Consider the following 12,920-nt stretch of genomic DNA (forward strand, 5'->3'; position numbering starts at 1 on the left):
ACCATTGTTACTTATATTGAACCCAGCCATGTTAGTGTTTTCTAAGAAAAAAACATTTCCAGTCCTTTTGTTCTAGATTTTTAGGCTACACAACAGGCTTAACAACACAAAAGATGTGTATAGTCAACTTCCACATGCAACACTAGCTTAGCTCCTACGGTCAGTTGTGGTGGAAAACTCCAGGTATTGTATATATTCTTATAGATTTCGCACAACTTCTTATTCTTATTTATGCATCTGAGCATAGATTTGCCATCGTGTGGAAATAATTCAAATGAGGAAGTCAAACCTGTGTGTATTTTCCTCTCAGCTTGTTAGATGAGCTGTTGAGTCATGATTAGAGATCACAACAGCGTCATAATGAGCATCATACTTTAAATCATGCATGCCAAGCTTTATGTTGAGGAGAGTTTCATATTCCTGGACTTTACACTCCAGACGTCCAGGAAAAAATGAGGGTTTGGAGGTTTTGTTTGTCTTTGGACGTTTTTTTGTTCACGTGTGAGCGGTTGCTGTCTGCGGCCACATCGGAACGGCTCAGTAGTTTGAAGTGTCACAGTCTGTAGTGCATCAAAGCACACAAACCAAGACAGCGCCAGCGCGGGTGTGTGCTGGAACGCACAACACAGTCTAGGTTTAATAGAAGCCGGTCGTCCGCTCCTTTCTTCTTTCCTCCTCTCTCTCTCCTGCTTAAGTCTCGTCTTCCTCATGTGTGACAAGTCCTCTGAGGCATCTCAGCTGCTGCAGCCATCACACACTATGAGTCACACAAAGCTCAAATCCTGCAGCAGGAAGACTTTAATGTGGAGTCCTGCTGCAGCGCACGGAGACCCGTACAACACACATCAGCGGGCACTTCACGACTACAGGAGGAGTGGGTGGATTTACTGAGCCGAGCTGACGAGGGACACAGTAGGAACAGGAACACTTACTGTAGTTCTGCTGTAGGTGTATTACGTAAATATGTTTTCTTCAGTCAGTTGTATTTTTCTCACTGTTTAAATATTATATTTTATATGTATCATCATGCCAGATCTTCCCTGTTGAAGTGAAGTGAAATCCATCCTGTGCAGATGAACAATTAAGATTTGTTAAGGGAGCTGCCAAAGAAAGTGTGCTGACTCTGAGCCAGTGGTCCCACACGACAAACACCTCGAGTGTAGCTGGGCTACAGCCCAAACCCACAGACCGATAAAGGAACCGAGTCGTGCTTGCTTTTATTAAACCCGAAAGGTCAGGAGAGAAGCTTGTTTGTTCATCATGTTACTGTGTTTTTGCTTATCAACAAAAGCCCAGTGTTTGAGATGAGTTTTGTCCAATACCATGCACCAAAAACACAAACGTGAAATGAATGTGTGATTTTTTTTTTTTAATATTCCATTATTAAAGCTATAGGCTGAATGCTTATGAAACGCAAAGGTTCTTGCGCAGCCCCAGGCTCTGCCACCACTAAGCCTGCTCCCACCTCCTACCAAAGTGCTGTTATCCTCAAAAACATATTTTACCACAGTTGACAGATTGTATACTCCAAATCGGAGTGTTTACGCGCAGAGATCGGTAAAAACCAGTAAAAGGCCACAGCGAGCTGCCAGCGGTTCAGCTACAGGTAAAGAGGGGGTGACTCTCTGTGATCAGGAGCCCAGCGGCCGTGTCAAGTGTTATAAAGATGAATTCAGACCTGCGGCTCAGATTGTGTCATCGGCCATCGCCAGAGGCCACCGTGGGTTAATAACATTCCCTCAAGATGGTGCCCGAACTGCCCAGTCAGTTCCCCCACACACGGTGACGCATGCAAATGGTCACGCGCACAGATGGAAAGTGATTTGCAATTTAAATATTTGGAATTGTGATTCGATTATTACATCCCGACATTTCTATAGTGTGCGGCGATCCCTGCATTTGAATGAATGGAGGGAAGGAAACGTGCTCAGAACAGCACTTTGAGCCTGGTGGTCAGTCAGTGTTTACAGCCCAACAATGACACAACACAACACAACACCCCCAAATGTCATGCACCACCTCGCTCATTAGTTGTGGTCTGACTAACCTCCCTCCTCTTTGTTGTCATGCTTTTCTCACACGCCTCATTGCCTCGTAGCCGCCGCTGTAGGTAATAAAGAGCAGGAATGACAAATGCAATCAAATATGTTCACGACTCATATTCTGCAGGAGCTGAGCTTTAGGAAAGTGAAAAAGTTTCTACATCAACAGTTAACTGGATGCTCCCCCAGAGAAAGCCACTCTTCTTGGAGCCAAGCGTCGCTGATGGCGCTGGTGTAAGGATCCGCTGGAGGCTTTACAGCCTCATCTCAGTGAGAATGCCTTATCGCCGCGACGTCGCCATCTGCGAGAGAGGAAAGTGCGAGTGAGTCGAGGTGGTGTGAAAATAGTAGCGTTCGCTCGTCTTCCACTTCCACGGGCTCGGATCATACAGCGCTGTATGTGATAGCCTCGCTCATCGAACACAAAGCCGTGATGTTTGTACAGTAAAACACAAGGGGTTAACACTGAATACGTGAGCTGGTATTTCTTCCGGTAGCGTTTGTGATTATTTGAATGTTACAGCTAAAATATGTTATCTGTCTTTAATCCACAGGGCGTAGGGAGCGACCCCCACACCGCCTTGGCCCTGGCCCCCGACTCCAAGCTGCTCAAAGGCGAAGCAGACGGGCCCTCGTTCCAGCCGCTCGACCCAGACGAGATGACCATCAGGATAGGTAGAGCCGGACCCCTTTCAGGCAAGCCTCCCTTCGTATACGCACATCACCCACGTCATGGCCGAACAGCCGCTGCAGTCGCCATTTCGCACCGGTGTCACTACAACTGCAGGCTGAAGCTTCATTGATGGCTCGCTCTGTCTTTTCAACCTTCCGCCCCCCTGCTGGGTCTGCAAGCCACTTTCCGGGTGTTGTCCTTACTTTGATTCTGTCAATCAGGTTGTTTTTTTTTAAGAAGCTCTCCTTGGTTTCATGGGTTCTAACATTTATCGAATAAATCAATCGAGTCCTTCAACCCCATCACTATAACACACACAAACACTAATTGATATAACCTTGCTACTAAAACAGTCTGTGCCCTCAACCCACCCTAGGATTTGTAAGGAATGGCCTCAAATGCTCTCTGTCGCTACTTTGAACTTACCATGTACAGTAGCAAGTACAAGAACACAGAGACACGCCGGATGCACGACAAGTCACGCCAAAGCTGTCAAACTCATCTAGTCTGTTGTAAAACTTTTTTACACAGCGTACTGTAGATGTTCAGCCTGCGAGTCAAGTCACAGGGCTCAAATCTGATGAACTAATTAAACAAAGATAAAAAAACATGATGAGCAATTACATCGCATGCGACACGGTGGAAAAGAACAATGGAGGCAGCAAAACAAATCAAGTCAAGGGGGAAAAAAATAGATTTTCAAAAGCCCTGATTGAAAGTACACAGTATAGGAAATGTGTGAGTGCGTGTTAGCAGAGCGCGCCAGAGAAATCTGGCACAAACACTCCGTGGCAGTGTACTTCCTCCACTGGCTGGTAGCCGTTTAGATGCATTTTAATGACTCTGTTGTTCCGTGTGTGCCTGCCTGTCTCCCTGGCGACATTTAATCTAAGTACAGCAGTCACCTTGTGTAACACGGATTATTAAGAACAACTAAAAAACGGCAGTAGAAATCAAAACGGCAAACAGGGTCTCCCCACATTCCCCGGTGCTCCTGGAGAGGGAAGGAACAAAAAGAGTGAAAAATATGTATCCACATCCATAAATAAGGGAGAAAAAAGTCGTAATAGCCTTTATTACTGTGAATGCTTGACACATTTTTCAACATTTAGATTTAAACTGTGGTAAAGGAAACTACCTGAAAGAATCTGTAGAATAACACAAGGGGATATTTCTAGTGCTCAGTTAATGTCAGTTCGTTCATCTCCCCAACACCAACGTGCGCTGTACGAGTCAGCTGTATCTCAACGCCGCCTCTTGTAAATATACATCTCTCACTGCAGCGTAGCATTTTATAGCGCGTTCAGCCTTTTCCGCGGCAGACGTTTAGACTTGCAAGCAGAGCTGGTGATCAACCGTGACATCAGCCGTTATTGGTGCTATTAATTACACCGTGACATGACCGGTCGTGAGGCTTCCCGTGCCGTTAATTCATGGAGACACTGACTGTTAGGGAGCAACCTGCTCTTTGCTAATTAATTGAACTGAAAGCTGGAAGATCCAGTTATTGTGTGACTTTTCTGGCCACGTCCGAACAGCTGAGTCCTTTCGTCCGACTCGCTCCTGCCCTTGATTTCTCTTATTGACGCCGTGATTTCGCATTCACGCGGGTGTTTTGCAATGATGATAATTTCCAGTTTTTAACAGTCCAAGGAGTCCAGCAGATCGCGGACGTCATACTAAACGTCAGAGCTGTGAAAGGTCTTAGAGCCGTAGCAGCTGGAAAACGGGCCAAAAGAAAGAAATCAAAGACTTAGACTCTGCTCAGACCAGAAATGATCACCAGCAACTACAGTGGCATTGTTCTGATAATCAAGAGGTTCCCTTGAGCTTCAGCTCCAACCTTACAGCAGTTGACGTCCACCAATATGATCATTACACGAATACTGAATCGAAAATCAGAAAATGTATTCCATCACAGCTCATTAATAACAATGCTAGAGTCCCTTTGGAAACCCCTCAGGGCTCCAGTTTTCATTACTGGCTCCAGTCTTTAGGATGAACTACAGGACTTTCAGCCTGTGGGGAGAGTGGAGGAAATGTGAGTTAATATTGCATCACGCTCACGCCTCCACGCGAGCCTCTGCACACAGCACAGAGCTGTGTACCTCTGTTAGTGCATGTTTAATGTATTTGCTCAAACCCACTTTTGTGCTTCTGTGTTTTTAAATCATCTTATCATTCACACTTTAACACACCTACCCCTCCTGTACTGATTCTTACTATTTTAATTTTTAAAAACTCTCTAAAATTACAGGGTTATTGGTGCTTGGACTTATTTCCATCTGAACATATTTGATTGATTAGCTTTTTTCTGCTTGCCTTCTCCCTAATCTGAAAAGGCTGCGAATGCATTCTTCTTCTCCAAGTGCTTCTCTTGGGTTTAAAGGCCCGTCTGTGTCGTAGCAGTCGGTGCCTTTTCAGTCATCACAGAAGATAAACCAACCAAATTTAGCTCTTGATGTGCTGTATATGAATGCGGATGGTATGCATTGCCGTTTTCTAACTCGTTCTAATCTGTTCAGCAGAGTTTTTGCATCTTAAATCTTAATTAAACTGCTCGCTCACTATAAAGAAGGACATCTGTTCTAAAGCATAGATTCACTTTGTTCTTAGAAAGCTCTCAAACAGCATTTGCACCCCCATCTCTCAGCACAAACAGCACGCAGAGGCTGGAAAACATGATTAAAAATCAAATATGGTTTTGCTTCCTGAGTTGCATCAGAAATGAATATCATTAGATGATTGTGTTCCTTATGCAGATCCTCCCAGATAGAATAAAGTGATGATGTGGGGTTATTTTCTCTTAAATGTCACAGGTGATTAAAAACATAATATATTCACTTATATATTGTACACAGGCTTGTGACATCAAGAAGTGTAATAATGGAACCGCTCATGGGTCTAAAATTGAAAGAACCTGACCCAGTAACAGTGGATGAAATAATTAAAGTTAAAAGGATAAAACTTGTGAAAGATTAACACCTAAAACAAATAACTGTGAATAATTAGATTAAATGCAGAATATGGGGAATTCTTAGCAATTTCAGAAACACACACAAGTAATAAACCTCAACATGATGTCTAAAGTCTTTCCAAGCTCCCAAAACTTCTACGCATTCACTCCTTTTAATGTATGTTTAATTTATTCTGCGTTTTTCTAGGCACTGTAAATTCCTGCGCTGCCTGCTTCTTGGCTGTCGCGAGTAGGAATAATTAAGAGGCGTTTCAGACTTAATTAAGGCGGGGGAAATCTTGGCTGACGTGCAGTTCCATTACCTCCACCTGACGCGGCCGTTTATCAGGCTCAGCTTGGTGCATAAACCAAGAAAAGATACAGTAGATGATGCTGTTCATCCTTCCCTTAATAACCAATTCATGCTGGAATTTTGGTTTAGACCCTTCACTTCACCCTCAAATGTAATGATTCCAATACAGGATGTTCCATAGAGGTTCTGTTTGTTTCAGCCAAGTATATTTACACACAGACCTGCTGTCGAGTACCTGCCTGGCTTTATTGTACAGACTTTTGATGTGGACCTGGGTCGATCTGTGTCCTCGTCAGTTTGGGTCTTCGTTGAAATTCAGACCAGTTAAACTCTTCTTCAGCTCGTGAGTCATGGTTAATAATAATAATATAAAGTGGCGGACGAGACACTTGAAACCTGAAGCATAACTGATGTCATGCATGCATATATTAACACATACCTGTAGAAACAGGCTCAACACTGTACTGTACGTAATGTAACACTGTAAATAATTCAGTTAGCGCTGGAAGGAATCAAAGCGTGAGGTTGGAGGTGTAGCATGAACACAGCCTGACGCTCAGGTTCTTCTTCCTGCAGCTCAGCACTATGTCACTGTGCAGCATTCGTGTGCTCTTAGAAATACCTGATGCTCTGTGGCGCACCAAGGTTCGAATAAACATTCACCACATCAGTTGAAGAATAAGTTGTCTTTCAATTGATTAATCGGTATCTTCCTTGTTTTAGCTCCAGAGAAGAATTAAAATGGGCCTTAAACACATTTTTTTTCTCTTAGGCCCCACATAAAATCAATATTGTATTGATCAGAACATGCCACTTTGCATACACTGGCTATAAAACATGCTGTAATTGACTGGTTGGGGCTGTAGGTGTAAAAGCCTATGGAGGCCTCCCAGTCTCACGATGCTGGTGGTGATGGTTCTTGTTGACCAGAAAGCGTTATTAGTTTTTTATGAGGGACTCAAATTCTTTGCTTCGTCCAGGTGTTAAACCTCAGCTGTCCGGGAGGAAGGCTGGGAAGCTGATAGAGGGAGGGATGCTCGCTGTAGATGGAGCCCAAGGGGTAAACACACACCAGGCTTTAGTGACTAGGCTCAGTGTTGCACTGTATCATTTGTGCCACTCATCTTTCTCTGCCTTCCTCTCATTCTCCCTTTATTTAGCTCTGACTCCAGCTGTGACACAAAGATTTGAAGTTAGCCTGTGCTAAAAAGAAATGTTAATTTCTGTTTTCTCATTTATTAAAATAATTAGTATAATAGTAATTATATTTTATTGTCATTTGTTTTTTCAATATTCTATAAATAGTTTACATAGAGAGATCGAGAAAACCAAAATATATGATGTATTAGTTTTCCGTGAGCAATTTTAATATACAGATTTAACCGGTTAATGAAATGGTTGAAATGCATACAGTCAGTAATCAGTATTCATTGTGTATGCATAATATGGACGGCTGCAGTCATCTATACTGACTGCTTTCATCTGACACTGGGATGATTGGCCTTAAGCAGAACGTCAACAGCCATGGCAGCTAATTAATTCTGTGGGTAATTAGAATGTGTGTTCCGTATTGATAATATAATTGCTCCACTGATTTATGCAACTATACTGTACATATCATACTGTTTACCACCTGCTTGGATCGGTTAATGACGTGGCACATGAAATAGTGACAAAGACAAAGACAAAGTTTGTTTGTTTATGTGGAAAGTCAGAGAAACAAAATCTAAAGTGCATGTTTTTGTTTTATCCAGCAAACAGTAGAAAATGAAGCCAACATTAACAAGCACCACTTCCCTTCAAGGCTGATTAGCCTTTTCCATTTTGTGCTTTAAGTAAGTGATGAGGCTTGCAGGACAATATAACATGTCTTCATGTTTATTGGACGTGCTCAGATTGTTTTGTGAGGCGTAGTAAGGTGCTTGTGTATCTGTAAATACAGAGATCAGACGCTAAAGCAAATTGACCCAGATCCTATTTGGTTTGTTCAAACAGGTCTGAGGCCACTGCTGCACATCATGTTAAAGTACAGTAGCATTAGCGTGTGGTTGGCCTGATTTGTCTGATTCCAGGTCACAAGACAGTTGCTTGGCAACAAAGGCCAAGAGACCCTCTCAAAATGACGGTCAAACATGTAGATATTGGAACCAGGCTGGGGCTGGGTGGTATGTGTCCATCATTATCCTCTAAGAAACAACTATTAATTGGCTGTCTGAATCCTTGCCCCTGGTCTAACAAAATTAATACTTCTGCTATTGCTAACGAGATAAGCAGGACTTTATTGGGCGGAATGATATTGATGGCGAGATCGTCTCCGTGGAGACGAGCAGAAGGTGTCGCATTCGAGCGTCGCTGGATCGATGCTTTCGACCGGTACAGGCCGTTGTAACGCGCGGTCCCTTTGTTTCCGTCTGCCTCGTTACGCGGCCGGCGTGACGGAAGGAAGACGTCCTCCCACCGGAGGTGTGTGCGGCCGTATCGATGCAGCGCAGCCAACGCTCTCCTGTGTCTGCTCAGGGAGCCCTGTTATCCACATCAAGGTCACGCGGTTGCCTGGCAACAATGGCCGACGGACACATAAATGTTTAGCTGTTTACCTCTCGCTCCGCGCCGCCTCCTCGTATGTATATTAACGCCCCCCTTCACTTACGGCCTCCTACACCTGGGCCCTCTGTCCCCGCAGTCGGCTCTGACATCTGTGGGCGTTGGCGACTGCTGGGCCGCACAGTACACAGCCTGTGAAAGGATGTAAATAGCAGAGTCTCGTTTCCATCGTTGCCCTGTCCTGTCGTATTTGTTTCTTCTCCTGCTGAAGCTGTAGGAACAGAAATGGAAAACGGCATCCAATGTCCTGCTGCACGTTGTCAGCCCTGTCAGGACGCGGCGTGGGGGTTCCGTCTCTTCAGGAAGTCTGTGCCGTATGTCCCAGTACATCAAGGCGACTGCATTGTTATTTTGGACACAAGCTTTCAGTGCAACAGCTTCCAGTACCTCCGCTGGCGTGCGATAATGAATGCATCCTGCTGCAAAGGCCACCAGGTAATGAAAGCAGGAAGATGCACGAGGGATGAAAGGCGCTCAGCTGCTCATCCTTTAGGTTGAGGTCGACTGTTGCTTAAAACGAACCGTATCAAGCCTTTATTCTTCTGTCGTTCGACACGTGTGCTCTGCGAAAGCAAGCAAGTTGCAATTTCATCCCATTCAGGTGCGAAAACAGTCGCCAAGGTCCGATTCTTACAAGTGGGAACCGTTGAATCACAAAAGTCAAGATCGTTCTCTCACGGAAACCTTTTCTCAGGGCGTGAGGATAAAGGACAGCGTCTCTGCCCCATTTGCTTCTGTGTTTGCAGTGTGTTTGGAGATGTGACCTTATCTGTCCTCCGTCTTCACATTGGCAGCAGAGCGTCCTATCAGCTCTGTCTATATTTCGTCCTCCCAGTCTCTTCTTTGCTTTTAACCTGCCTTTTTACCGGCTCTACGCTATCTTCAAGTGTTTTCCCCCTGTTGTTGAACTCTGCAGAGCCGACTTGACAGAATATCACTATTTTCCAACCAACCACTTCAACATATGAAAAGCATTAGCTATAATGCTAGCAAACTAACAGATAAATACATAAATGAACCCCAAATCTAATCTGAACACTGACCCTACTGCGGCATCAACAAACTTTCATCAACATTCTTTACGCTGACTCGTCAAAGCGGGAATGAGCGTGGCTCCGACATGAGTCATATTTTGTTTAGCTTTGTTTTATCACTGAGCCAACGTACACAAGACCAGCCGGCTGTGAGGAAACGCAGCGCAAGTGGCCGGCGTGTCGTTGCCCCCACGACTGCAGAAAGACCCAGCAAATGTCAATTGCAGCCGAGCCCGAAAACAGCTTCATTAGTCGAACAGCAAATTTGGATCCCAGACGTTTCAAGTAAGATCTAACATACTGTAATTCACGTCAGAGTTGCACGCGGACAGCCGGCCGTATTCAGACCCCTGCACCAACGAGCAGTGAGCGATTCGAGCCGGTGTGAAAGAAGAGGCTGTTTGCTTTGGACGCGAAGACGGAGGAAACGCGGCAACAAAAGGGATGAGAAAACGCCGCGCCGGGGGACAATGCGGGAGCCCAGAGTGAACAAATGGCCCTTCAGGAACAGCGTGGACCAGCTTTGTCCAGCTGCCGCTCTCTGCGCTTGGATTTAGGAGTGTTTTCTGTTTGCCTCTTGGTTTTGCGGCACGTTCATACCCGGGTGAATGATGAGCGTGAATGATTTATTCCAGCCGTGTCATTGGCCTGTTAACACGGCTTGTGGAATTTGGGCTTGTTTGACCTGGACCGATGTATTATTGGTTGCTTGTTTTAGAATTATAGTCATCGAATGTCAACATGTCGCATTCACAGCGAGAGACGGAGGTTAAGAGCATCAACGTGCACAAATGATTCTGACTTCCTGTTTCTTCTCATTTTCTCTCCCTGCAATAGGCTGCTTCCTCTATCTTTGTCCTCCATCACCTCTCCTTCGCACAGACCCACACTACTATCCAATACCCCGTCTCCATCTATTTGCCTCAGTTTCTCCAGTTATTCTCCGTCAAATAAATCCATCTTCCTCTTTCATCTTTTCATCCCTCGCAGGCTCTACTTTTTCTCAGAATTTTATTAATGCCTCTTCAAATCCAACCGAGCCTGTCATTTCCTGGTCATTTCCGACTTGCAGAAGCTGCGGCGGCACCGTCTGAACCACGCGAAGGGCCGGGGGGGTCTCTGTGGCTGATGTCTGGAATCATTGCTTTTTACTGAGTGACTAACCAACATAAATAAATGGGAGCTGTTGCAAAGTCCGGGGTGCATTATTGTTCACCACATGTCCTTTTGCTTTTCACGCTGGCCTGTGCAGTGGTTAGTCTAGTCGTTTTCGTCTTACTGCAGTGAAATTGCTGCATACAAATGCGAGCGTTGCTCTAGTCCGGACAGTGCAGGTGAGAGAGAAGTCGGTGAGAAATGTGGCTCCAGCGCCTCGGGAGCCGCTCAGCGCTCACGAGTAGAAGGCTCTTTTGACACTGGACAGCTCCCAAGTAGCTAAAAGTGGGTGGTCGGGGTTAGTGGCCGAAGTCATTAGTGCAGCTGAGGGAGGAAGATCCTCCTTGACCGATTACTGAATAGGTTGCATGACGAAGCTGCGAACAAAGTGCATTTAATTGTTGATCAGATCCACCAGATAATGAGAAGAAGCAGCATCACAATGTGTTTTTTTTGTGAGACAAGACTCTCAGACTTAAAAACCTTGAAATTCAGATGTCTCACACACACACACACACACACACACACACACACACACACACACACACACCATCATTTATTTCGTGATTGGTGCAGTTCTGGCCACAAAAGCAGGCGCGTGTGCTTCTCAATAAGCCACTTGTCGCTGCGGAGACCAAGTACCCGTCATCTGAACAGAGAGACCACGGAGTCTAGTAGAAAGCTGAGAATGTACTGTACAAGTAGTTTGTAAGTTGGCCCTGGGTCGAATATTGAAACTTTTGCAAGGAGAAAGTTATTGCAGGGGAGAGCACCCATCCGGCAGACACTCAAACAAATCAAGCAGCCGAGCTGAAGGAACCCGCAGAATTACCTGATAAGAAATCCCTGCTCACATGAATGGAGAAACCTGATAAGTCAGCTTGTTACGAAGGTGATTAAAGTTAACTTTGCTTTAACTGTCTGTTGCCCGGTACGGTCCCCTGAGCCATTTCCCTTTTCTGAATGAGTCCCTGTGTGTGTGATGCTGCGTTAATACTCACTGTTAATGCTTCGTCAGGGCTCCATCACCCTGAGTGCAACCAGTGATTACTGTATATTAATAGTAGCAAATGGCTCACTGTCACACTGCTTGTTTTGCACGGTGGCATTACCGAAGGCCTCCGATTCAGCTGTTGCTAATGAGCACTCAAGGTGATGATGGTGGAAAACGAGGCTTTGTTAGACTCAGAGAGCATTTGGGCATTGATGGCAAAACAGTCTGAATAATTGAATTCCTACATTCACCAATAGCACACACTATACATGCATTAGTTTGTATTGGGTTGTATGACTTCCCCTCTCACCTGAGTAAAGACATCCGGATTTGTTTTAAATCAGTTCTCAAACAACCTGCTTTCTTATGCCGTGTGCCTGACTATGATATGCACCCATTTAACAACACGCATTATTTGGTGGCTTGAGTGCCACTTGCTGTTGGTAACAGCCGAGCCGCCGAGAGCGAGGACAGAGCTTCTTAGGTGAAGCGTGACGCAGAATAAGATGAGGAGGAGAGGAGGGTGAGAACGAGGAGGATGGTGATTACTGATGAGCACTGGAGTGAAAAAGAATGATTTAGGGTCAGCAGGCCAGTGCCAAGTAAAAAAAAAAAAAAAGATGAAGGAGTTTTACTTGGGAGGTAGAAGTCACAATTGGCACGGGCGCAGAGAGACGCGGGCCTGAGTCTGATTGCTCGGCTGTTGCCTGGAGATGCGAGAGGGAGAGGGAAGTAACGAGATTGAGTCAAACAGCGTGCGACAGAGATGGAGTGTGTGGGTGACGGAGGAGGAGAAGTGGGGAAAAGTGAGTGAAGACGAGCGGGGTGTTCTACTACTACTACTACACTGTAGGTTTCTCGTAAAAAAAAAGTATATGCACAGTATGTGGAACAATCAGATGAATCAAAATCTCCAACCGTTGCTACAAACAGGTGCGAGCCTTCACTTTGTTGCCTGGTTAGCAGAGCAGCCCTTGCACAAATCCATTCTCATTCACGACACACAGCGGATGAACTGCCGGCTGGCTCGGGCCTCATTAATAATTTTCTTGCTCCTTGCCAAGAACAACATCTCCACAGTGCAACGCGAGGTGAAATACCGTAGCGTCGGTTGAGTCTCGCCTCATTCACAGCAACAGCAGCTACCTG

The 12,920-nt window shown here is 45.3% G+C and overlaps 1 protein-coding gene across 4 annotated transcripts in view; it reads left to right on the forward strand.

Annotated features, from left to right (window-relative positions):
* Window positions 1–12,920, forward strand: part of LOC114845439 (zinc transporter ZIP11-like) — a 51,177-nt gene that overhangs the window by 29,541 nt on the left and 8,716 nt on the right. For 3 of the 4 annotated variants that reach the window (XM_029133440.3, XM_029133442.3, XM_029133441.3), the window contains exon 5: window positions 2,597–2,738. In XM_029133440.3, the coding sequence (XP_028989273.1) occupies window positions 2,597–2,738 (142 nt within the window). The remainder of the gene's footprint in view (window positions 1–2,596; window positions 2,739–12,920) is intronic. The other variant, XM_029133443.3, reaches the window with a different exon arrangement.

This window comes from Betta splendens, chromosome 19 (genome assembly GCF_900634795.4).
Source record: "Betta splendens chromosome 19, fBetSpl5.4, whole genome shotgun sequence".
In the NCBI taxonomy this organism is placed as follows: domain Eukaryota; kingdom Metazoa; phylum Chordata; class Actinopteri; order Anabantiformes; family Osphronemidae; genus Betta; species Betta splendens.